This window comes from Oryx dammah, unplaced genomic scaffold (assembly GCF_014754425.2).
Source record: "Oryx dammah isolate SB20612 unplaced genomic scaffold, SCBI_Odam_1.1 HiC_scaffold_28, whole genome shotgun sequence".
In the NCBI taxonomy this organism is placed as follows: Eukaryota; Metazoa; Chordata; class Mammalia; order Artiodactyla; family Bovidae; genus Oryx; species Oryx dammah.
The window spans coordinates 29,310,300-29,337,671 of record NW_024070212.1 but is presented as its reverse complement, the minus strand read 5'-3'; the positions used below and the strand labels follow the sequence as shown (position 1 = coordinate 29,337,671).

Below are 27,372 nucleotides of genomic sequence, written 5' to 3'. Positions count from 1 at the left end.
ACTCAGTTCTTAAAAAGTCCAAATATTTCAGAATATTATCTCAGTCTTTCATGTTATCTCACAGAATAGAAAACGGAACACTTGCCTTCTCTTTCTACAGAAAAATAAAACAGCACTGACAGGCAAAATCGTCACACAATAGAAATACTTCCATTTTAATCTGAGGTTGCCGATTTGTAATGACATAGTAAGAGACCCTGGCTCCCATCCACTCTGACCCGGCTACAGCTAAAGGATATTTGCAGAATCCAAGAGATCATCACCTCTTACATGTCTTTGGGTCTTCAGCCCACACTACACAGCAAGCTCTCTACTAATGTTGAAAGAAAGAACTAAGGAAAGTACCCACTACTGTTTGTGGCTCTCTTTCTCTTTACTTCCTGTATCGTTCTATTTTATTACTCAAGATAAAAGCCTAAAACAGAGAACGGACAAAAATATATCGGAAACTATTTCTTGACAAAGCTATTTTAAAACATGAGAATAGTTGGCTACGATCGTGGTGTTTTCTCTTAGATGTTTTGTTGTCTGGGTGTTGGTTCTCTCAGCTGAGTGGCGGGAGACTCAAAGGGTGTACATAAATTCTGCACCCAGGTCTGAAATTGCTCTCATCTGCCCTATCACCTGAAGCTTACAGCTTGTCAGGTGGTTTCTCTTAGGGCGCAAGAGGGCACACGAGAGAGGGCGGATCTTCAGAGTTCCGGGAGGAGCCGGCGGCTGCAGCTCAAGTTTGACAATCAGCTGCGGCTTCAGAGAAAAAGAATCCATTCGGTCGCTTAAACTAACTCATTCTCCGAGGCCCTCCAGTGATAAGGAAATCTCAGCCCTTTGGCCTTTGCCCCCGACACCTCTAACTGCCCCCTACCCGACCGCCGCCCGTCCCCGGGGAGCTCTGGGCCTCTCACCCGCTGCCAAATTCTCACACAGCCTCAGCGGGACCCTCAGAGCGTAAAGCAGCCCCAGCCCCGCCACGAACCACAGTGAGGCCCCAATGCCCGCCAGACCAGCCCGCAGCCGCTCCCTCCAGCCCAGCGGTGGGCTTAAACCGGGAACAGGGGCAGGAGACGCTGCAGCAATCGCTGCTTCACCTAAGCCGTCACTGTCCGCCATCTTGCCGCTCCCGCTGGCGCCGGGAGTTGGGAGGGGAGAAGGGCAGGAAAGCGAGAGTCGGGAATCCTGGGATAGTGGCGGACCTAAAGTTGGTCTCCGTGAAAACTGATAGTCCCAGGGAAAGGGGACGAAGATCTGAAAAGTGGAGGAGCGCCCCAGGACTGAGCTACCTATTCCTTCCGAGGGAGGGAAAGGGCGGATGGCGGCACCTATTCTGGAGGAACTGAACTGTGACCCCCGGTTTGAAGTGTTTTAGCCTCCAGACGAATGAGGGTCGCCTTCCACCCCATTCCTAGGGTTGAAAAACCCACCAACCGTTCCAGAGGCCGAGCAGCACTAAGCCCTTTGGGCTCGGCTGTCATGGAGAGCACTGATACTGGGAAAATCTACAGGAGTAGCGACAGCAATTTGGTCGGCTGGAGCTCGGGCGCCAATACCAGTCAAAACACTCTCCCAACGTCCCATAGATGAATAGGGAAATGGCTGCAGCTCTGGCAATACCAGTCGAAACACGCTCCCAACGTCCCCAAAATAAGTGGGGAAATGAATGTAACTCAGTGAGAAAGACAGATTTAAACTTAAAGTTAGCCGACTTCCTTGGGCGCCGAGGCCCGGGGCCATCACCCCCGCCCGTAACTGACATGGCGCTCTCGCGGTCGGCGTTTCCGGGCGGGTCCTTCCGACGGCCCTCGCTGTGATTCCATCACTCGGCTTTCTTCCCAGCCTCCCTCGCGCCAGGGCCGGGCTGGGCCAGAGCAGCCCAAGATGGCCGACTTCGAGGATCGGGTGTCGGATGAGGAGAAGGTAAGGGGTTCGCCTCTCTCTCTTGCCTCTTCCCGGGACAGGGCAGGGAGGCCCGACCTGACTGCGGTGGGAACCCCGGCAGTGCCCCCAGGAGAAGGAAGCTTCTCGGTCTGTGCCGGCATACGCTCTCCGCAGTCGGGACGCTTCGCTGCCCTTTTAGGGGCTTTCCTCTGCCTCACGGTGGCCCCAGTTCCCCATTCCTCAACTCTCTTTTACTCCTGGGCTTGAGGCACAACCTGGTGACCTTCCTGCGAGAGAAGAGCTCTTCCGTTATTGAATTGTGACTGTGGACCCTTTTTGAAGGGGGCCATGATGATGTCGCGACGAATCAAGAAGCAATTATTTTACCGCCTTTAGCGGTTGGGGCTCACCCCATCCCCCCATTTTTAGATATGATTGGGGCTAGTTTAGGGCGAGTCACTTCCTGGTCAGGGTGGCCTCTTAACTTCCCTTTTGCTCCTCCTTCCTCAGGAAGTGATTTTGCTGTCACGACTCCTCGACAGGGAGAGGTCTCTGATATATCGGCCACCTATCCTCCTACACCTCTTTTCCCACATACTACCGGCTAAACTAACTCGCGGTAATAAATGTGTAAGCCTCAGGAACAGTGGCTTCAGAATCTGAACACGCTTTTCTCTGTAACACTCCTTTGATTGCATGTATACGGCCCCCGCGGTGACTCTGTCCCTTGCGTCTTTTAACGATAATTTTTGAAAAACAGGTTTCGATTTTTTTCTTAACAAGATTAGCCAGCGAATTCTTTCTTTTTTAACTCCAGAAAGGTTTTATGTCGCACTTAAACAGTATTAACACATGCAAGTCTGGACAAAGCTTCCTGCTTTGTTTGGTGCTCCACTGTGATGTCTTTGATTATAGTTGAACTTGTCAGTGTGTAATTTGTATGCTTTTTTTTTTTCCTGTATGCTTATTTCTTTAAAAGTGTCTTAAGTACAAGAGAGTATTCCACCTTAGGTGGAATAATTTTTTTCCTGACAACTGCAAACTTTTCATAACAATTTGTCAGGCTTTTCAGTAAATAGGTTAAAGATTTTAGAACTTGTGAATATTACAGTGATTTCACAACATAATTCGTAGTAGGACAAGGAATTTCCCACAGTGACTCTGAATGCTCTGTAAATGTATCTGGGTTTTCTTGGACTGTTTATGATCCAGGAGTCCTCTGTGTGGAATAACTTGATATATCATATACACCATGCCATTTTGAAATGCTGAAGAAAGCGCTGAACATTCACAAGCCATTGAACAACACTTCAGAATTAGATTTTTCTCTTACTTGGAAATTGATTCTCATAAATGTAAGATATAGGGGGCAAGGACATTTTATACTGTATGTGAACTTACACTAGAGAGAAAACTGTTAATATAATAAAGTGTTTATTCTAAAGGCAAAAAGTTATAATTCAGATGAAGTTAAATTACAGTGAAAATCATGGGATAGCAAAGCATTTGTGAGCCTAACTGATGGCCCACTTAAGCAAAATTTCACTAGGAATTTAAGATAATAAACTTTGAAGTTTACCAGTGTTGGGTTTTTGTTTTTGACAGGGTTAGAATGCCTTTTTAGTTAAACTTGGAGAAAAAATACATACTTCAAAGTGTAAATTAAGATGTCTCTGGATATTGACAGTGTTGAAATTAGTGACATTAAAAAAATAGCCTTAATTTTATAGCAGCAGATGTGTGACCAGATTTCTCTTATCTCCCAGCATACTTCTTTTGTAGTTTAATTTTAATAATGACATAGCAAACAAATCATAATTAGTAAGGTAAATCTACTGCCCAAAAAATGTTGATGAATTTTATATTCAGTAAACAGGTTTTAGATTAACAGCATTGTCTTCATTAGAGTAGATAACTAAATAGCTGATACTTTAAAAATCTCATATAATAAATCCATATGACTGAGATTACTGAAATTTTGTTAGAGTCTTTATTCCTAGAGATGAACTGATAGGTATTTCTCTATTGTGGATCAGTAGGTGAAAATAAAGGGCTTTGACTTCAAAGATTACTTCCATTTTCCTTCAACTTTATATTTGACCTCTTTTCCTCCAGGCCTTTTAACTGAATTCAAGAACTGAAAAAGTATTTTTCTGAAAAGACTTGTTGATATGACTACCTTAGCATTCATAAACAAAAAGTTACCTTTAAGCAAGATGCTTGTTGTACAAAACTTTCACAACCAAGGCACTATTACAAAAAAGATATTTTCAGCCTTAGTTTGTATATTGACTCTTCCTTGAGAGTACTGTAAAATTTTCATTTTTTTCTTTTATTAACTAAGATCTCAACTGCATTTGATTTTATTTTTTGTAGCACACGTGTGTCATGATGCCAAATATATTTCAATACTGCTTTTTATCTTTGTTATATTTTCTGAAAACAGTGAGCCCAGAGGTGAATTTGGTGGTGAGGGCCTCTGATTTCCTTGCAAATATTTCTGTAAAAGCTAGTAAGATCAACCATTCTCATAACTAACTGCTGAAGTTTTTGTCACTTTATGAAGAGGAAGTTGGGTTTTTTAACTTCTGCATTGTTACCTGAAATGGTCATGATGAGCTGCCTAAATAAAACAGGAAGTTGAAAGTGTAATAACTTGCAGAAATAAATACTTTTAGTTTTATCCTAGAGTTCAGTTTCTGAGAATGAGCTCTACTCATCTAGTACTTAGAGTCTTCAGTTACATGGTTCCAAATGCTTTACAAGACCAAAATGAAAAGATGCCATAATTAGGACATTTAGGTATGAGATAAACTACTTGTTTGGATTCTTTGCACTGTTTCCTTTAATTCATGATTCAGCATTTTAAACACATAAATGCACACAGAATTTTAGGGTTGAAAAAAGTGCCACTGGTACATTTTTTTCTTCAACCTAACAAGTGTAATGTTTGTGTATAGCTTCAAAAGTACCATAACTGAAAATTGGATCTCTATGCTTTAAGTTTAAATAATACCATCTTTAAGACACTTCTTGAGAAATGGGTTTGTCAAAATTATATAGGAGAGATGTGGAAAATGTTGTAAATAGATGATGAAATTTGAAGGCTTTGTTAGAGATCATGAAGATACTTATACTTTTAAAGTGGATTTCCGTGATTATGTGTTACCTCCTGAATGATTACTCTTTAGAGTAAAGTAAACCCTAAAGCTTAATGGCCATGGCTATTTTGCAACAAGTCATTCATTAGAATTAATACTAGTTTTTAAATCTTATGTTGGCTTTGCTGAGTAGTATTCATATAATCTGTTACAAAATCTTGGACAGGAGCACAAAGCCTAAGCAGGTACAAACTCAGGTGCCCATTTTTGGTGAAGAGTGTAGGTTTATTATATTTCTTCAAGAACATCTAGCTATTTTATTAGGGCTAGCCTTAAAGCTAAGCAAAGCATTTGTCAAATAATTGAGACCCTAGGTAAGTGATTCAGAAGCCATGCTTTTCTCACTATACCAGTTTTAACATATCCATGAATGAAAAAAAATCAGAGTAATTCATTTAATGAATTAGATTCTTTTTTTGAGGGGGTGGAGGGTGTGTGTTCTGGGTCTTTGTTGCAGCACATAGACTTCTCTAGTTGTGGCACAGAGGCTTAGTTGCCCTGCAGCATGTGGGATCTTAGTTCCCCAACCAGGGATCCAACCTGAGTCCCCTGCATTGGAAGGCAGATCCTTAACCACTGGACTACCAGGGAAGTCCCCTATTTAAAGAACTAGAAATGAGGTATTGTGGGGTAGTGGGCAAGAATAAGCCTCAGGATATTTGGTCTCTTCTTGCTGTGCTGTTAGCTACCAATGTGATTTTGGAAAAATCACTTATCTCTGAGCCTTGAAAGTTTTCTTCTAAAATAGGTGGACCTCAAAAGTTTTCTTTTAATACAGGTAAGGGGAATTGGATCAAACTGACTGAACAAAGTTTAATGAACTTTTCAAACTCTCTAAATTAAAACAAACTCTGTTTTAAAAACTGAAATGTTAAAATGTTCCAGGAGTCTCTGTCATTATCTGCTTTGGCACATTTGCCCTGATAATGAAGCTGTGAAATCCTTGGTTACTGCAAGGATTTGAGTCTCTTGTCATTATCTGCTTTGGCACATTTGCCCTGATAATGAAGCTGTGAAATCCTTGGTTACTGCAAGGATTTATCTAGTGCCTAGCAGAGCACCAGGTACATAGTGTAGGCCCAAGCTATTGGCATGAAAGACACCAATCAATCACAGCTTCATTCATTTTGGTATTTCCCCGGCTCATGCTCCCTCATTCCCCTTCCCCAATTATTTCTGGTAATCTGTAGATATTTCTTGTGTTCAGGAATATATCCACACTATGGGTGCCTCTTTGGGCATACATAGTGCCTAAGCATCTACTGCAGTTACTCTGTCATGGTGCTCTGTCATGGCACTGCTAAGAAACTTTGATCCCCCTGGGAGAATTTTCCTAGTAAACTCAATAAAGTTTTGAAGCCTTATTGCATATCAAAATTAGTGTCTATACAGTTGTCCCTAGGTATCTGGGAGAGTGGTTTCAGGGACCGCCCCCACCCCACCCACCACCCCCCCCCGTCCCCCTCCTGACCATGCCAAAACCTGCAGATGTTCAAGTCCCTTATATAAGAAGTAGTAAGGTTAGTTCTCTGTTTCTGCACTCATGGATACAGAGGGCTGACTATGTATACCTTGCAAAACTCCTAATAAGTTTTTCCTTCATAAGTCCTTTCCTTTAGAGCTCAGAAAAACACATAGAATTAGGTGTCATTCCTCTTGTCTGTCTCAAGTGCATGAATTCCTTCATCTTTTTGGGAAAAAAAAAGTCCTTATATGGAGCAATTCCTGAAAGTAAAAACCTTGGACAGAGGAAACTTGTCATGATAATTTTTTGATAAGCCAGTTTTACTACTTGGGGATTTCTGAACTAAGTGATGATTTGAATATATACCTACTGTTATTTCCCCTTCTCCCTTTATCAGAACCTCCTGCCAGCCTCTGCATTTCTGTTCTTTCCACCATTATTCTCGTTTAGTCACATGGACTCAGAACATTGTCATCATCTTTTTCACTCATAACCTCTCCTCTCATGTTCAGTTAGTATTCCCGTCTTGTAAATTCTTCTTCCTATCATTAGACTTTATTCTTCTATTTCCATGAGTCTTTTAAAAATTATTGTGAGTATATAGGAGCTATAATCAGATGCATAAAATTAAAATGGTAGAAAAGGACATGAGTAAAAAGTCCCCTCCCACTCACTTTCCAGCCAAGTTCCCCTGAGCGGCAGCCAGTGTTACCAGTCTCTTTTCTATTTTATTTATTTATTTCAGTTTTATTTACCAGTGGTTAGGACTCTGTGCTTTCACTACTGTGGGCCCAGGTTCAATCCCTGGTCTGGGAACTAAGATCCTGCAAGTGTGTGGCACAGCCAAAAAAAAAATTACTACAATATTTGCATAGTGCTCTTTTGGGCTTCTACAAATACGCCACTAAGAATTTTAGTATTTAAAATGTGTTATAAAACCAAGGTGTTAAAAAAACCAAGGTGTCGAGAAACATAACTTTAAAAGTTTAAAGATCTTGAAAGTCCTCATGACAAGGCTGAGGGCACTGTCTTCTTCAGAACCTCAACATTATTGCCTACAGCAGCAACGCTTACATGTTTCTTTCAAAAGCAAGATTTCTGGGTTCTTTTCAGACCAGCTGCATCAGAATTTGGAGGGGTAAATTCTTGGGAATCTATTTTTAATAAGCTTCCCAATAATTATTGTGCAACTCCAGAGCTACTATCCATATCTTAATCCTTTGCCGGTTAAGTTCAGAAGCTTGATTCATCACAATAGTAAGGACAAATGTTTATTAGCTAGGCTGATGAAACTAGTGTTTAAGAAGAGGGTAGCAACTAATTTAATAAATATAGGAGGGGCTAGATTATTTTTTAAGTAGATCAGGTACGTAAGAAATCAAATTACCATTTTTTCAATTTAAGCATGGAATCAAGCCAGGGAAGTTAACTATACAGTCTAACATTTTAATGGCATTTTCTCCTATTGTAGGGATATATACCCAACACCCAGATCATGTCCAATCTTTGTGTAGGGTGCCTTCTGACTTTTAACAGCAGTGGACAGATTGTATGAGACTGGAAGGAAGCCCATATATATCAAAATTTGGCATATCACAGTTTCTCCTGCAGTTGTAATCCCTTCTTAGTTAATGGCATTTCATTCTTTAGTTGCTCAGGCCAAAAAGTTTAGTGTCTTTGATTCCTGTTTGTGTCACAGTACACATAGGTCCATTAGCAAATCCTTTAGGCTATGCCTTCGAAACATACCTAGAACTTGACTGTTTTTTACCATACCCTAATTTCAACCACTCTGGAAGAAAAGTCAAAGTCGCTCAGTCGTGTCTGACTCTTTGTGACCCCGTAGACTATGCAGTCCATGGAATTCTCCAGGCCAGAATACTGGAGTGGGTAGCCTTTCCCTTCTCCAGAGGATCTTCCCAAGCCAAGGATCGAACCCAGGTCTCCCACATTGCAGGCAAATTCTTTACCAGCTGAACCACAAAGGACACACTGTGATTTCCCAAATAGTTGATTGCACTGGCCTTGTCTCTAGTCTGCTTCTGCTTTTGTCTCTCTGTAGGCAGACTATCCTCAAGGAACCACTCAGGGTGATCTGGTTAAAAAAATATAAGGCAGAATGTGTCACTCTTCTGCTCAAAATCCTCCAATTGCTTCCCATGTTCTTCAGAATGAAAGTTACTCTGACTGCCTGCAGTTTTATCTCTTTAGTGCTTACTTCTCTGACTTTATCCCCTACCTGTTCTCATCTGGCCAAACACATCCTGACTTAATACGTCTTTGCATTTGCTCTGTTCTTTGGAGTTCTCTTCCTTCTTTATCCCTCACTTCTTCAGATATTTCATCAAAAGTTACCTTCTTAGTGAAGCCCTCTGTGATCACCCTGTCCAGTTCCAATCTACCATTTCATATGTCCTTTCCCTGCTATATAATTGTTTCTTAGCATTTATCACTAGTTAGCATACCATGTAGTTTAGTTGTTTAATCTTATCTGTTGTCTCTTTACCCACTAGAATGTAGCTCTGTAAGGATCATGTGCTGTTGAATCACCATTACCTAAAACAGTGCCTTCATAGTAGTCCTTCAGATATTTGGTGAATAAAGAAATGAATGTATCTTGCTTTGATAGTACCTGTCTTAATTTCACAGTTAACGAACTCTTAGAGGGCAGACTGATTTCCAAGTTTTGTGAACCCATATTGAGGACTCCTGTACTTCCAGATTAATTTTTGTTAATGGAGCTTCCCACACAGAAGGCTTTGGCAGTTCTCCATTACCTACAGAATAAAACCAGATTTGATGTTAACTGCTGCCATCTGACTCATCTTACTCTTCCTTTCTCTTTATTATCCACAGATAAATCTGTTTCTGCCAAACTGACAAAACAATTTTTTCTCCTACCCTTTTTCATTCTTAACCAGTTCCCTTATTTGTACTGGCCTCTTTCTTTCTCCGCCTACTATTTAAAGCACTTCATAGAGCATAGCTTAGATCCCGCCTTCCCCTTCCTTGTAGTTGTCTTTAACCAACCCAATCCATATCCATCTCCTCAAATTCTGTGTTGTATGTTGTCTGTAATACTGACTTGGCAGTTTTGCTGCTTTGAATTATAGTTATTTTTAAATGATTGACATCTTTGTTGAGGGCTATTGTTTGTATAAGTTGTTTTGCTAACACTGGTAATATTTACAAAAATTGAAAAGCTAGGATGCTGACTATGTGCATGTCTTACATTATTTGTGTCCACCATGAAGATGTGCACTTCATATTAGCTAAGGTAGTGGCTTTCACTACCTTCAGTCGGACACGACTGAAGCGACTTAGCAGCAGCAGCAGCAGCAGGTGTTTGCTTAGGGAAAGAAAGTTAAGTATCTGCTATGTCTGTCTCATGTTACTTCACTGGATTCTTAAAATGCGTGCGTGCTCAGTCACTTAAGTCGTGTCCGACCGACTTTGTGCGACCCCATGGACCACGGCCCGCCAGGCTCCTCTGTCCATGGGATTCTCCAGGCAAAGTAGTGCTAGATATATGAGCAGGTATTATACTCACAGATGAAGAAACTAAGACTCAAGTAATTAAGTGCTAAAGCCGGCATGTGAAACCATGTCTGACTCCCAGTGATTTTAAAAAAAAAAAAGTTGCTTTAAAAAAAAGACACACCTTTAAGATAGAAATACACTAAAATACCAGGTGCACCATCTCTTAAAGGGGAAATGTTTCTTGTTTCACTGCTGAACTCTACCTTTTTGGACTTGGTATTTGCATCATTGCTTTCTGGCGCGTGAAACTCAAGGCATTCAGTGTGGATTTCCCGTCATTTCTTAATTTGGTCCTGATTATTTACAAAACAATACTCGTTGTATCTGGCCATTGTACTTGGAAATTTTTACCTATCTGCCCAGTCACCTCGGGTTGGGGGTTTTAACAAATTTAAGCTCCTCAGCAACATGTTGTTTATGTGATCTTTGCACTCACTTTAATCTTTCTTCCTGACTCATTAGAACATTATGTCTTAGACTTCTATATTTCCTCAGTTATTGATCTAGACATTCAGGCAGATCCTCTAATTAAGCCAAGTAGAGTTCTTTCTCTCCTTTCATATGTATATCAATGTTGTTTTGGAGTTTAGATAAGACAGTTTTTTTTAATCTTGACTAAGATTGGGCCAATTCTTTTTTTTTTTTTAATGGTGACTTAAGGCTTTATCACTTACACTGAACTTTTAAATGACCAATTAAGGTATATACTTGGAAATCTTTTTATTGACATCTTGGGTGTCGTTTATTAGGAAAGTCCAGAATGAGGACTAAGGAATAAGGGTATCCTTCTAATTTGGTGCATAGAGAAGTTGTAAATTAAAAGGGAATGGATGGGAAAGATAACGAGAAAATAAAATAGCTATTTTTTGGTTTTTAAATGTAAATTTTATGATGAAGTATGTTTTACTTACTATTATACAGTGTAAAATACAGTGCTGACTTCTGTTAAGGAAAACCAATCTCATACTTGCTAGAATGATAAGAGGCCTTAATTTTATACTTTCATATTAGGGGAGAGAGATTGAGATCAGCTCCAAATAAGCAAAGACCGATGGAGATTTATAGACAACAAGCAATTGCGTGGCTGGGGCGGGGCAGGGGGGCATAAATGGAAAAGTACTAAGAGGAGACATCAGGGTAGAAGGATTCTTGCTCACTGGCAGATCAAGGACTTATACATCAGAGATTGGGGATGTAGAACTTGATCATATATCCAGAGTTGGAGAATTCTCTTTAAACTGACAGCAGGATTCTTGCTAAGACTGGGCTAGGCAGGCCATAGACAAGAGGGGACCGAGATAAAGGCCTCGTTGAGAAGAGGGCTCAGAGGAGCCTGACTAAAGTTTGGACAAGGAGGAGCTCTTATGCGTGTTACATTATTACTTTAGTAAATCTTGAAGCAATTTTCCTTAGTGTTGGTAGAATTTTTTTTTAATGAAATTTCTTTAAACGTGTCTGCCTTCCCTACCTATTTGTCTACATATACCCAAACTTATAGTTGGTCACTACTAGAACAGTTTCTAAGAAATACTTGAAAGGACTTTTTAAAGAGTAAGCATGGAACAAATTATTTGAAAGTGTCATGATCTATTTTTTATAATGTTGATTATAATTTAGACATATCTATCCTTTTAAACCTTAGCCTTTATGGATAATGATAAATCAAAATCAACTATATATGTCTAAAATTTTCTCTCTTTTTTGTTGAGGGGTATGCCGCACAGCTTGTGAGATCTTAGTTGCCCAACCACGGATCGATCCCAGGCCCCTGATAGTGAGAGCACAGAGTCCTAACCACTTGACTGCCAGGGAATTCCCCTAATCGCATTCTGAATCTTTGTAGTATCTCCAGATCTAAACTGGAAAGATAACATTTAGCTTATTTGGAATTTAGTGGAATCTTTATTCCACTTCCTGGAGATCACTGAAAATGTATTTTTTTCCCCTCAACTTATACCCCAAATTAAATTCTCACTAGCCTCCGGGGACTCTTAGCTAGCAGGGATTTTGTTTGATAAAGGCAGTGAAACTGGAATTCTGGAGCTAGTTTGATACTGAAATACTTGCATGTCAGCAGCTTGGAACTTGCATCTATTAAATAATTGACCCAGTGAGTTTATTGTTGATATTCTGAAAACCTTAGAACCAGACCCAGAAAATGAACTACACTGAGGCAAGGGGTATTAAAGAAAAAAACAAAAACATAACATCCTGGGGGAGAGGAATGAATAGGCAAAGCACAGAGGGTTTTTTTGTTTGTTTTGTTTTGTTTTAAAGCACAGAGGTTTTTTAGGAAATACTCTGTTTGATGCTATAATGGTGGATACGTTTTCCACACTCATAGAGTGTGCACCACAAAGAGTGAACCCTAATGTAGGCTTTGGGTGATAATGATGTGTCAGTGTAGATTTATCAGTTGTAGCAAATGTGCCGCTCTGGTGGGGATCTTAATAATGGGGAAGACGGTGCACATGGGGGCACAGTGTTGGGCTTCCTGGGGGCTCAGGCGATAAAGAGTCTGCCTGCAGTGCAGGAGACCTGGGTTCCATCCCTGGGTTGGGAAGATCCCCTGGAGAAGGGAATAACAACCCACTCCAGTATTCTCGCCTGGAGAATTCCATGGACAGAGGAGCCTGGTGGGCTACAGTCCATGGGGTCGCAAGAGCCGGACAGAGTATGCTGGCGGGGGGAGGGGGACAGGGTGTGTGGGAAATCCCTGTATGTTCCTCTCAGTGTTGCTGTGAGCCTGAAACTGTCCTTAGAAAACCAGTCTTACAATCCCAAATAATAACAATAGCAATGACATCCTAAATATCTTCAAATAGGAAAAACTCTCTTAAGAAATAACATTGACTTCTGTACAGATAGAACTTTCTTACTAGGATAAAATAGAATAGTATCTCTTTCTGGAGGAGGAATGCAGCTACTTATCCTTCAATAGTTCTGGAACATTGTAGAATAAAAATAAGTAAACATTTACGAAAGCACAGTTTACTATTTTTTTGAAGTATAGTCTAATTGAGAACATGAGGAAACTTTGAAAGATGATCAAAGTAAACTTTGAAAGATCAGTTTAAACGGAAGCAGAATAGTCACTTTGAAAAACTTTCTGTCAAGAAAAAGTTGTTTCTGTTTGTCAGTAACTGATGAAGATTGTAGTGATGGGGAACATTAGATGAGTAAGACCCAAAGAACTTCTGAAAGAGAGGAATGATTTTCTCAGTAATTTGAAGGGTTTGTTCAGTTTGATAACTTAAAGCATAGTTGTCTTGCTAGCAGTCTTGTCTAGCTGATGTTTACTGAGCATCCATGTTGTATTTTAAATGTTTTGCCACAGTCTTGACATATTTTTAAAGGTAGTTACGAATAGATGGGGTGGTTATGAATAGTATGGGGTCTGTTATTAAAAGATTGTTTAGGGGAATTCCTCAGCAGTCCAGTGGTTAGGAGTCTGCTTTTACTGCTGAGGGTTTGGGTGCAATCCCTGGTCAGGGAACTAAGGTCCCACAAACTGTATGGCACAGCCAAGGAAAAAAAAGATTATTTAGTAAGCTAAAAATTTGAGTTTTATAAAAATTTCATAAATTTATTTTTCTAATAATTTTCTAAAGTTTCTTACTAAAAACTAGCAGCTTCTGGGAAACAATAGGATATATTACCTTCTTGGTTTGATTGATAAACTTCAGTACAAATATTAGCAATAAAAAAATGAAATTTTGAATCTTGCAAGGATTGAGTATTTTGCTTTATTTTCCTTTTTGGAAAAGTAAGATGATGAGGAAAATGAGAAGAAACTGAAATATAAGAAAACTTATCTTTGATTGATACTTACAGACTTTAAATTCCCCCTGTTTAGGTTAGAAATACAATGCATTCCATGGAATTAACATTATTAGAATCTTTAAATATATGAAGGGATGGAATTGTATATGAGACTTGAGCTTCTTCCCCTTTAAAATACATGCTTTACTGCAGATACTATCATATGAATGTTATGTACAGTGAAACTTACTTTATGAAACAAGGACTTAAATTTGTATTTACTTATTTTTGTCTGTGCTGGGTCTTGGTTGCTGCGTGGGCTTTTCTCTAGTTGTGAGTGGGGGCTCCTCCATAGTTGTCGTGCACAGGCTTCTCATTGCCGTGGCTTCTCTTGTCGCCGAGCATGGGCTGTTGGCGCGTGTGCTCGATAATTGCTGCTCCTGGGCTCTAGAATACAGGCTCAGAAGTTACAGTGCGTAGGCTTAGCTGCCCCATGGCCTGTGGGATCTTCCTGGACAAGGGATCAAACCCATGTCCCCTGCATTGGCAGGCACATTGTTAACCACTGGACCACCAGGGAGGTCCCATCCCTCATCTGTATTGCAGCAAAAATATTTTTGCAATTACCAGCTGCTCTGCCATTTCTTTTTCTCCTTCTGCTTGTTCCCATGATTTTGTTTATCTCTCTTAAATTTCATCTTGTTAGTTTTGACTCAGTTTTGAGACTGGATGATAAAATTTGGACTTTTAAAGTTGTTTATCATTCTGTTTATCCCTCCCAACTTTGTGACAACTGCAGCTTTCACACGCAAAGTTTTGTCTCAATTCTTGGTTTAAAGAAATTCTAAAAGGACTAGGCAAACCCACAAGATCTCACTATATATAAATTCTCAATTTTAATACCCGTTAGTATTGCATAATGTAGTCAGTTGTCTAGTGCATTGCCGCCCCTTTTTTAAGTATGTGTCCTTGGACAAGGAACTTCTGAACCTGTTCCTTCATTTACAATGGATAATAGTAAGAGATAATAGTCTCTTCTCTGCCTATTTTAACAAACTATTTTAAGATCAAAAGGGAGGTTATGAAAGAGTTTTGTAAACAATAAATAGTATTCATTAATTTACATTCTTTGTATGTGCCAGGTCTTAGTCCTAGGTATACAGTAATTAACAAACAACAAATTCTTATGCTTTATGCCAAGAGGTGGCAAATCTCGCCCACTGCCTGCTTTTTTAAGGCCTAGGGGGAAAAAACCAAAAGAATATATCATGATGTGAAAATTACATGAAATACAAATTGCAGTATCTAAAATAATGTTAGTTAACTCAGTAGGGGTAAACCTTTCACACTATAGATGTGTTTGTGTGTGTGTGTGTTTATATACATATATATATCAGAAACATTCACATCGTACCCTTTAATTATTTTATAGCTTTGTCAGTTGAACCTCAGTTAAAAAGTCTTATTGGAACACGGGCTCATTTAGTTTACAGTTGGGACAGAGATCATGTGGTCCACACAACTCTGAAACATTTATTGTCTGGCCCTTTAGCACTTTGCAGACCTCTGCTCTATGTTCTTGGAATTCTTTTAGAGGTCTTGAGCAATAACCATATGTTCAGTGGCAAATTCTTTGAAGAAATTTAAAGCGAGTAAAGGGACAAGAATTACGAAGGGTATGGAGGGTACATTAGGTAATTTATAGAAGTCAGGAAGTCAGAGAAGGGTACTTTAGTGGGTGATATTTGAAGAGGGAAATGAACTCTGATAGAAAAGCATTTCTGGCAAAAGAAATGAAAATTGCAATAGCTCTAAGGTGGGAGTGTAGCTGTAGGTCTAGGAACTAAACAGCAGAAGAATGAGAGGAAAAGAGACCCATGGAGCACACTTCAGAGTTTACAGTGATTATATGAATGTGTCATGACTACTTACGTTACACCTATTCCTTCAAGGTGTTTTTATAGTATTGTTACATTGACAGAACAGCTCAACACTTCAAAGCCGTCTTCAGAGACTGTCAGATGTTTATCTAATACTGAGTATGGTCATCTCATGTAGGGGGATTGGTTCAAGGAACCCCCATAGATCACAAAATACAAGAATGCTCAAGTTCTCTATGTGAAATGGTGTAGGATTTGTATATAACTTACATCCTGTCATATATTTTAAATCATCTCTAGATTACTTGTAATGTCTAATATAAATACTATATAAATAGTTAATAGTGTGTAGCAGATTCAAGCTTTGACTTTTGGAACTTTCTGGAATTTTTTTCCCCAAAATATTTTCAGTCCTTGTATGCTGAACCCACGAATACAGAGAGTTGACTGTAATCTGTCTTTTTTGCTAACTCCCAGAAATAAAAAAGGGGGGTCATTTACAGTGACAGTGATAGGACCCCATATTGGCATCTAATGATAACTACATTTCTTTTAACTGCTCATTTAGAACTTCACCTTACCATAGTATATATATCTTCAAGTCTCCCCAATTTAGTTTGAAAATTAGGAGATGTTTTGTTTTCTTTAATTGGATATTTCTCCTGTTCTTGATATTCTCAGATATTTTTTTAAATTATTTATTGTATAGGAAATGTTGGCATGCCCCTTTTTTGCTTTTTAAAAAATTACTTTTCATACAAATAATTTCTAGTGTACGGTTTTTTGAACATAGAAATGAGCTTAAAATTGAAAGAAAAAAAGCTTTTGTAATACTGTCAGAGGTGGTCCCAGTTACAAGTTAGTAGCCATACATTTATGTAAATATATATACTTCAAAAAAAAGATAGAAATGCAACATCTTGCAACCCTTTTCACTCAACAGCATGGTAAGTAATCAACCCATGTTATCAACAGAACACTTCTCAAACGTTTTTGCTGTTAGAACTCATTTACACTCTTAGAAATCAAGTTGTTGTTCCCCCAGTGTTATTGAGATATAATTGACATACAGCACTATAAGTTTAAGGTGTACAGTATATGATTTGACTCATATACATCATGAAATGATTATTACAGTAAGTTTCATGAATATCATCTGACAGATACAAAAGTAAAGAAATAGTTTTTTAAAAAGTTTGCCTATGATGAGAACTCTTAGGACCTATTGTCTTTAACAGCTTTCATATATAAAATACAGCAGTTAATTATATGTATTATCTTATACATTACATCCCTAGTACATACTTATCTTGTTAACAGGAAATTTGTACCTTTTGACTATCTCTCCCCACCCCTAAATTCTTTTTCTATGAGTTTGTTTTTGAAGTGTAATTGACATATAACACTAAGTTAGTTCCTGTTATACAGCATAGTGATTTGATATTTCTATACATTTCTAAATAATTACCACAGTAAGTCAGTTAAGGTATGTGACAAAGATGCTACATAGTTATTGACTGTTATTCCCCACACTGTACGTTTCATACCAGTCACTTAATTTATTTTGCAACTAGAGCTTGTCCTGTTAATTTCCCTTACTTCTTTCCTCCATGCAAACCTCTCCCTTCTGGCAACTGCCTTTTTGTTCTCTGTCTCCATTATTCTGATTGTTTTTTAGATTCCACATGTAAGTGAAATTATATAGTATTTGTCTTTTTATGACTTATTCACTTAGCATAATACCCTCTCTATCCATTCATGTTGCAAATGGCAGATTTTCATTCTTTTTTTTTCTCAAGTAGTATATCAATTTGGTTTACGTCTTATATGTTTGTTCAGAGTACCAGAGCTTTTTAATGACTTGAGCATTTGCTTTGTGGCACTTAGTCCTGGTAATTTTTTTTTTTAATTGAAGGACTTCCCTTTCACTTTTCACTTTCATGCATTGGAGAAGGAAATGGCAACCCACTCCAGTGTTCTTGCCTGGAGAATCCCAGGGACGGGGGAGCCTGGGCTGCAGTCTATGGGGTCACACAGAGTCGGACACGACTGAAGTGACGCAGCAGCAGCAATTGCTTTATAGAATTTTGTTGTCTGTCAAATCTCAACATGAATCAGCCACAGGTATACATAAGTCTCCTCCTTTTTGAACCTCCCTCCCATCCCCCTCCCCATCCCACTCCTCTAGGTTGATAGAGAGCCCCTGTTTGAGTTTCCTTTTACATAGAGCCAATTCCTGTTGGCTATCTATTTTACATATGGTAATGTAAGTTTCCATGTTACTCTCTCCATACATCTCACCCTCTCCTCCCCTCTCCCCATGTCCATAAGTCTAATATTCCCTTGTGTTTATATGTGCACACACATACTCCACATGACTTCTTTATCCATTCATTTAGATTATTTCCATATTTTGGCTGTTGTAAATAATGCTGGAGCGAATATAGAGGTGCATTTATCTTTTCTATTTAGTGTTTACATAGAAATTGAGGGGGTTTTGGTTGTTTCTTTTTTTTTTTTTTTTTTGGTTTGTATTTGACCACACCATTTGGCATGTCAGATCTTACTTCCTGACCAGGAATCAAACCCTGCCCCATGCAGTGAAATTGAATTTTTACTTACGTGGCTTCTGAGTATTGTGTGTACGTGCTCAGTCGCTTCAGTAGCGTCTGACTCTGCAACACCTATAGTCCAGTGGGCTATGGACTGTAGCCCACTGGCTCATTTGTCCGTGGGATTCTCCAGGTGAGAATGCTGTAGTGGATTGCCATGTCTTCCTCCAGGGGATCTTCCCAACCCAAGGATCCAAGCTCCATCTGCCATGTCTCCTGCATTGCAGGCAGAGTTTTTACTACTGGGCCACTAGGAAAGCCCTGATATGTATTGTATTAGATATTAAAACTTAAAAGGAGTTTTTCAAACAACTCATTTTTATCATAATGATAATAAAAATTTATTGCATTTTGACATAAATGATTAGTATACATATGTATTTTTTACAACCTTTATTTTTGAAAATGCAAAAAGAATCTGTGGGAAAAAATAGTGTTGTTTTACATTATGCATATCTTTTAAATATCTCCATTCAGTTTGTCAAGTTATGTTGTCTTAGTTTGTACCTACTGTTCCCTCTGCATGGGATGCTCACCTTGGTATTTACTCATCCTCCAATTCTGCTGAAACATCATTGCATTTGAAAGTCACTCCAAGCCCTCCTTAAGTACATACGTAGAATTGACAGCATCTTCCTTTGTGCTTCACTGTACCTTTTAATGCTTGCTATATTACTATCTGGGTGACAGATCCCTTGAGGACAGCGACAGTGTCTTAACAGTATTTAATCTTTATTTACTGACTCTTCCTGGCTCTTCAGTAAATGTTTGCTGAATAGATAAATAACTGCTTTTTTACATGCACTGTCAGTTTCTCCATTATCCAAATCAATTTTTCAGTTATGGCATTTCCATCAGATTTTGTAACTTTTGAAAATTTGTAGGTAACTTTAGAAATATGAGTAATGTGAATTTTCAGTTTGGTAACTTCTACTTTTATGTATTCAAACATTAATAAGTAATATGTAAACTATAGCGGTAGCTTTATTCTTTTAAGGGAAGTTGCTTTTGGGGTAGTATATGAATATATTTTTGAATTGCACACACTTAATTTTTCTTGACTAACGGGAGTTTCTTAATTATGTAAGGATTATGGGAAATGCACCTTGACAGAAAGACCATAGCTGCTCAACAGACTTACCACAAATAGGCTAAAAAAATAGGTTTGCTTTTCAAAATAGGTTTTCTAATTTCTTAAATAAATGATTGATAACAGTTAACAAGTACAGTAATATGATTAAGTGCACTTGCAAAGCACATATGCACAATTGTAAATCCATATTGGAACTGTTAGTCCTGTATAATGTAATTCTCATGAGTTGAGAGGCATGTCTTCCTTGTTAGAAACTCTGTCTTTTTATTGTTGTTGCTTAGTTAATGTAAGAGCTTTATGGAGTATTTCATCTTAATCTCCACTAGTTTTCATTGGAGGGTATCTACAATTACTCTGCAACATCAGAGTTCTGAAACTGTATGTGCGTGCATAAGAATATCTTAAGGTGTTTGTGTTACAGATTCCTCAACCCTGCTTCCAGGTAGTCAATATACAAGTTTGTCTTCTAAGTCTTAAAGATACAGAGAGTTTTATAGCTCAGAGAAGTTTTGCAGATCTCCTAATCTCTTTCAGGAGTTGGATTATTATGAGGAAATTCAGAACCAAAAAAAGTTAGCAAAGTTTCCAGAATCACAAATCTAGTTAGTTAATGGACCAACAGATCCAGTAATTAGAATCCAGGGTTTTCATTCTGCCTTGCTGCATGAATCAGCCAGCCTTTCTTGCCTGAACAAATAATTTTAGTTATGGAGCAGCTTTTCTTTTACTTTTTTCAGAATAAGAGCAAAGTCATATAAGATCTTCCATATAAACCTAGGGATGCTAAAGTTGTAAACTATTTCCATCTTTTTCAAATTCTCAACCCCAGCTTTATTTTCCAAAGACTTTAGTGTCTTTTTTTCTCTGCCTTAAGAATGGTTTGACTTTCGTAACTTTAATTTTATTTTAGTCAACAGGAACTTAAAGTTGTTTGAAGGAAATGGAAGAAATCAACAGAGCATGCCTAACTGGAAAGTAGAGCTTAGTTTATTGTTAGATATACATGTTCCTCTTTGCCCCTTGTCAGTAAGTTGAATCAGCTTTATATGCATCACATGAGATATTAGGGAATTTTTAGTAGCCTCATAATGTGTTAGAATTATATGAGAGAGCCTTTGCGGTCAGTCCTATTTCATTGCTAACATCATTATTACACACACACTTACAGATATATAGATATCACTAAATGTTACTCCAGATTGTTGGGTGGTTTTCTTTCTATTATATAGGATCTTACATTCCTTGTTAAGATTCTCAAACAACATTTACTTGTTAAGAAATGAGAGGTTGATTTATATACCAGATTAAATACATGGTTTTACCTTACCTTTTATGACAAAACTTTTTAAATGAAAATGTAGGGAAAAAAGGGAATGGGAAGAGACATTTATAAATGAGTAATGGTTTAAGTTAGTAAGCGTGTCATCAGTGGACCAAAGGTGTTTTTGTTTTGTTTTGTTTTGTTTTGTTTTGCCAATTAAAAAAAATAATACAGTGTTAATTTTTTATTTGTATTATTTTTTAAATTTTGTTTATTTTATTTGGCTGTGCTGGATCTTTGTTGCTGCAAGCGGGATTTCTCTAATTGCAGTAAGCAGGGTAGGGGGCTACTCTCCAATTGGAGTGTGCAGGCTTCACATTGCAGTGGCTTCTCTTAATGCAAGCCACAGACTCGAGGGCACAGGCTCAGTAGTTGTGGTGCATAGGCTTAGTTGCCCTGTGGCATGTGGAATCTTCAGGACCAGGGATTGAACCTTTGTCCCCTACATTGGCAGGCAGATTCTTAACCACTAGACCACCAGAGAGGTCCTTAAGCAGTTCTTGAAAAAAGGTGAAATGGTTCAAAAACATGAAAAAAAGTAAGATCAGAGGAAACCCAAAACAAATTGAAGAAGAAAACTGTTGTGGAAGTAGGGGCTTTTCTGGAGGACATCAATTTAAGGAGAAAGAAGGGAAGAACTCAGAACAACCTTGGAGTGGATTAGTTGCGGAATTGTTCTCTAAGCTTTCTGGACCACATGACTTCTCTTCTCATTCCCATTTGGGCTAAGCTGCAGACAATAGCATTAGCCCTCAGAATATAGCATTGAGAATGAGCTTTGGGAGCATAGAGTCAGGGCAGTGCCCCAGGTAGCCTATGACCATAGGATGCTCCCTCAGAAGATAATCTGCTCACACATTCTCAACACCAAGTCTACTGTTTCCTTCCCCTACAATCAAGGAGATAAATTGCAGCTAAACAGAACAGGCAAACTAAAATAAATTCAAAGAGAAGCAACAGTATCATGAAAGAGAAGTACAAAAATCAACAGTATATCTAAATTCTTAGGAAACAGTCCATAGAACAAGATTTTAAAATGAGTATAGTTAATATCCTCAAGGAGACACGAGATTATTGCATGCACACACAAAAAATATAAGTCTTGGAAGTTAAAATAGAATTGAATAGCAAAGTGGACACAACTGAAGAGCATGCTAATGAGGTGAAAAATGCAGCTGAGGAATTCTCCCTACACAAGGCATAAAATGACGGAAAAGATAAAACAGGAGAAAAAAATTAGATATTCAGGTTAGATCCTGACATTTCAGCATCCATCTCTAATCAGAGTCCCAGTAACAGATTGGCAGTAGTGGGCAGGAGAGAAATTTAAAATGAATAATAGAATAAATATTTTCCACAGCATTCTTTAGGATGTTTAGTATAGTGTTGAATAGTTTAGGTGACAAGAATCATCTTTGTCTTGCTTTTAAAATTAGTGACACTGCTTACGTTTCATCATTATTGAGTATGCTATAGAATCTTGGTAGATAACCCTTTATAAAGTAAGTTCTATTCCTACTAAAAACTAGTAGTTGTGTTGTTGTATTATGATATTTGAAGGGGTATTGAATTTTGTTTTTTCCAGCATGAGGTAAGATGACCACGGGGTTTTGCTTCTTTAATTTGTAAGTTATATTGATTTATTAGTATTGAATCATCCTTGTATTGGGGTAAACACCATAAACATAAATTGGTATAAAACCAGTTTGCTAATGTTTTATTTAGTTTTGCTTAAGGGTTTATAAATGAAATAGGATTGTAGCTTTCTATTTTTGTGACTATAGTATATTTTGACCAAAATTGATTTTTCAGCTTTTTAAAAAAGAAAAATTCAGAAGTAGCAGCGTGTATATCCCCAAATTAGAAAAAATCTGTATGGATAATAAACACTTGGAGATGTCTTGTGAAAGGAGAATCTGAAGGCTGCTAACCAGTAGGATTTAAACAGGAAATTATATTTCAAGGGATGTGATAAAAATTTTGTTGTCTGTTAATTCCTTCCCATCTTATATGCTACTCTTCCTAATTCTTTTACTGTAAATTTTATTTCTCTTTAGGTACGCATAGCTGCTAAATTTATCACTCATGCACCGCCAGGGGAATTCAATGAAGTGTTCAACGGTGAGTAAAGATTAGTACTTAGTTATTTCAGACCCTCGTTAATCACTTACAAGCACTTATTGAGTGTTTGCTGTCTCTCTTAATCCTTACAACATTATAGCTATAGCTAAGGAAATCAGAATTCAAAGAGGTTAAAATAACTTATTCAGTATCACCCTATTACCCAGCTGGTAAGTGTCAGAGCAGGGATTTAAACCCAGGTTTGCATCAAAAGCATGCTCTTAAGACCCTAGTATATTAGGATACCTATCTTATGTGAAAAAGATTTAAAGTAGTTCAGTATTGATCAATGTAGAAACAATATTAAATTTCATAGCTTCATATCTATCATTATAGATCATAGCTTAAATCTCTTCAGTGCTTTTACTCAAGAAGTGCCATAGTTGAGGACAGTTTTTAGAGCCATTGGGGCCAAACTGACTGTATCCAGAAAGCTTGTTAAATATACAGATTCCAGTGTTGTCATCCTCCTAAGATTAGTTAGATCTGGGTTGGAATGGGTAATCTGCTTTATCAGGTCCTTCAGGTGATTCTGAGTCACAGCCAGTTTGAGAACCACTATTCCAATATATTTACAACCTTCCATACTATTTACTGTCTTAACACAGCTTACAGAATAAAAAATGTAAATGAGGCATTATAACTGTGTTAATGTCAATCATCATAATCCCATTTTAAGTTGTAAACTGATTCATCTTAAAATTCCCCTTGAGTAAAACCATCATCTTTGTGCATCTTGGTTCAGTTTCAGTTCAGTTCAGTCGCTCAGTCTTGTCCAACTCTTTGCCACCCCATGAGTCGCAGCATGCCAGGCCTCCCTATCCATCACCAACTCCCGGAGGTCACTCAGACTCAGGTCCACCGAGTCGGTGATGCCATCCAGCCATCTCATCCTCTGTCGCCCCCTTCTTCTCCTGCCCCCAATCCGTCCCAGCATCAGAGTCTTTTCCAATGAGTCAACTCTTTGCATGAGGTGGCCAAAGTACTGGAGTTTCAGCTTTAGCATCATTCCTTCCAAAGAAATCCCAGGGCCAAACATTTATTTTGAAATTCTACTTTTACATTAAAAGGTTACCTCCTTAGTCAGGGGAACTGTATGATGTTCATTTGCACCTGGCTCAGAGCTCCACAAATTGTGGAACAATCAGTAATCTCCACTGGTAAAATTAATGATGCAGAGGAAAAACAACTAAGAGAAATATGAATGTTATTTACAAGGAGTAAAATAACACAAAAGAAGTAAATCAAGACTTTCTTCTTTATGACTTGTTTGAATATTTGAGCACTAACAAGGAAAACAAATGCAGCATTTCTTTGCCTAGTCTGTCTTCCATATTGACCAAGTGTAAATTTTCAACAACAGAGCTTTTAGAAATTCTCCAGCAACTTGAACTTTAACTGATTAGCTCAGATAAATTCTTGACTTAAAAATTAGTGGCCTTTATAAAACAAGTACCTTGTTTTATTTCTGACAAATGTACTTTATAGGAATATCATAAGAATAATTGATACCAAAGCATTAGATTAAGAGTTGGCAAGCTACTTATGACATGACAGCTGGTTTTTATTGGAATGCTACACATTGACCTCTGACAGCCCCTTCTTTCAGAAACTCTAAGAGTCAATTGCCTTTGCCTTATAATTAGCCTTCTCTCTTGGCGGACTACAGTGCATGTTTTCACAGAGTCGAATGTGACTGAGCAACTGAAAACACACACACACACTTGGAGTTAATTCTTGGTAGTTTCTTAGTAACAAGAACCCTCCTCTTCCAAAGGAGAAGTGACTGGACTCTTGACACAGAGCTTTTTGAAAAGATTGTAGGCCCTGCATTAGATGCTCCAAGGAAAATATGTTCAGCAGTTTCGCTGCCACTGACTGAATTGTGCCCAGCTCTTTTGGTCTGTTACAGAAAAGCCTACAATTAATCTATTTTAAAAGGATTCTTTAGATATAAATTATCAGTCCTAACTTTAACTTTCTATAAACCATGTTTTTCATTTGCTATAATCAAACTCCATGAGAGTTTATTGTTGGATTATTATATCACAAATCTATGCAAATCTGTGAACATTATTAACATTTGTTTGTGTATGTACATTTTTAGAATTTCAATATGTATAGTGATACATACATGAATAGTGAAGTCGCTCAGTCATGTCCAACTCTCTGGGACCCCATGGACAGTAGCCATTCAATCTCCTCCATTCATGGAATTCTCAAAGCAAGAATACTGGAGTGGGTTGCCATTTCCTTCTCCAGGGGATCTTCCCGACCCAGGGATCGAACCCAGGTCTCCTGCATTATAGGCAGACACTTTACTGTCTGAGCCACCAGGGGGTATCCATAACTAATCTTGCAAAGCCTGATTTTCTAGAAATCTAATCTAGAAATCTGCTAAAATTTCTCAAGTTTGCCTTCTATTGAACATTTGAATTTTAACATCTTTAACATTGTTTTCCTCCTCAGATGTCCGGCTACTACTTAATAATGATAATCTCCTCAGGGAAGGGGCGGCACAGTATGTATCTTTCTAAATCCACTTACTTGTTATTGTAATATTGGGTAAACTATGTTGATAATAAACTAGTACCCTGAAAACAGTTTAAAATACTTCAAAATAAAGCAATTGTTTTATTTTGGGTTTTTTTTTAGTTGTTTTTCTCCCCCTTGGAGAAAACATGGTCCCTCCAAACATTATTTCTTTAAAGTTTATTATGTTTGTTCTTATTTTGATTTTTGCTCAGATATTTTTTCTCTGCTCAACAGAATTTAATGTTAGCTATTACATTTTCTTCTGTAGTTCTTTTTGTTCATGCTGAATTTTTTTTATAACTGCCAGTTGTAGAAAAATTAGGCTGGTACTAAGTGATGTTTCTCACATTGCGAAGAATAGCAGATGCTGAGAAAGTACCTTAATAGAGTTAACCAAAGAATAATTACATGATTATTCTATCCAATCATTGATTTAGAATATCATTTTCATTTTGTCCTTGTCCTCAAAAACATTAAATTGGTGGTTGGTTGGTTGATTTTCTTGTCTCTTTTAAATCTTAAACACTGTCTAGCTTTTAGGGCCTCCTGTTCTCTGGCTTTATCACTACTCTGCTTTACTCCTCAGGACAAAGTGCTCTTCAGTTACTCTATCCACCTGGCCCACAATTCCTTCGTAAAGAAGAAACCAGAGTTGGATAATGACTGAGCAGAGGTGGGGTGGGGAGATGGAACAGGTGTTTTTTTGATGCAGAGCAACAAATAATTGTTATAAAGGCATTTGGTGTGATATATAATTGGTTTAGATTTTAGCTGTAGAAAATATTCTAAGAACTGCTGCTTGGGAAATAATCTTCTGCCCTGTCCAATAATGTTTTTTCTTTTAATTCATTTTGGGACCAGATTCTGCAAACCTATTGCACAGAATCACTATAATTTCCATAATGAATGATAGCCCAGTTACATATTCTCTTTTCACTGTTCTGTGAACTACCTTCCCCCTATTCCCCACCCACCCCACTGTGCCACATGGCATGCAGGATTGTAGTTCCGCCACTGGGGATCGAACCCATGCCCCCTGCAGTGGAAGCATGGAGTCCTAACCACTGGACTGCCAGGGAATTCCCTGAACTACCTTTTATACTTACTTATGTATAATTGGTTTCTCTCCCTCTTCTTCCTTTTAAAAAAACCTAAACAGTGCGTTTGCCCAGTATAACATGGATCAGTTCACGCCTGTGAAGATAGAAGGATATGAAGATCAGGTAACAATTATTTCTGTTAGATAGACTGTGCCAGGAAGGTAGTAGAAATACTGTAAAACAGATGTCTGAAGATAAGATGCTGAGTAAATTCATGTCTTAGCTTTTGTAAATATTCTACATATTAGGAAATTCTTCCTCCCTCTGAAAATAGGAGTTTATTTGAAGAGACACTTGTCCCTAACAAAAGAACAATGCAAGTAAAAGGAATTAAGTTTTACATAAGCTTTCCAGCTGTCCCTAATTCTCCTTGGTAAGAATAACAGAAGACATTATATTTAATAGGAAAACAAGGATTCCTGTTCAGATATAGGAACAAAGTAAATACATATTCCCCTTTTTCCCCACAGTTATTAACATTACATGACAGGGCTTTTCAGATTCATTAATGTACACCTCAAAGGTAGTATGGCATCAAATGACAGATGCCTTTTCACAGTCTGAATCCCCTTTGAACCCACAAGTCCAAAGAATTTATCTTAGGAAATAAGTATATAAATGTGTAAAAAAGATTATTTGAAGCAAGGTTTACGATAGTGAAAAATTGGGAGCAGTCTAAATGCCCAATATTAAATTAAATATCTGTAGGCCAAAATCCTGTGTAACCATCAAAAACTGATAGAAATACTGAACTGGAAATATGTTTGATATATTAAACTAAAACATGAAGCAGCAGGTAGTGTTGTGCTAGTTTATTTTTTAAATAAATATTTAAATGAACAATTGTATTAGAATTTGCATCTTAAATTTTGTGAAAGGTACATCTTTATGTGCCATTAAGAAAGTG

At 38.0% G+C, this 27,372-nt stretch overlaps 2 protein-coding genes across 9 annotated transcripts in view; one reads left to right on the top strand and one right to left on the bottom strand.

The window, feature by feature from the left end:
* ST7L (suppression of tumorigenicity 7 like) overlaps window positions 1-1,877 on the bottom strand; it is an 81,783-nt gene extending 79,906 nt beyond the window's left edge. For 4 of the 8 annotated variants that reach the window (XM_040231035.1, XM_040231034.1, XM_040231036.1 and 1 more), the window contains exon 1: window positions 906-1,136. In XM_040231035.1, coding sequence (XP_040086969.1) covers window positions 906-1,110 — 205 coding nt within the window. In that variant the 5' untranslated portion in view covers window positions 1,111-1,136. Of the gene's footprint in view, window positions 1-263; window positions 875-905; window positions 1,157-1,425 lie in introns of those variants that run through there. The other 4 variants (XM_040231040.1, XM_040231037.1, XM_040231042.1 and 1 more) reach the window with 4 other exon arrangements.
* CAPZA1 (capping actin protein of muscle Z-line subunit alpha 1) overlaps window positions 1,137-27,372 on the top strand; it is a 41,789-nt gene continuing 15,553 nt past the window's right edge. Inside the window, exons 1-4 of the mRNA XM_040231044.1 lie at window positions 1,137-1,914; window positions 22,767-22,830; window positions 25,300-25,351; window positions 26,525-26,588. Of these exons, the coding sequence (XP_040086978.1) occupies window positions 1,876-1,914; window positions 22,767-22,830; window positions 25,300-25,351; window positions 26,525-26,588 (219 nt within the window). The 5' untranslated portion in view covers window positions 1,137-1,875. The remainder of the gene's footprint in view (window positions 1,915-22,766; window positions 22,831-25,299; window positions 25,352-26,524; window positions 26,589-27,372) is intronic.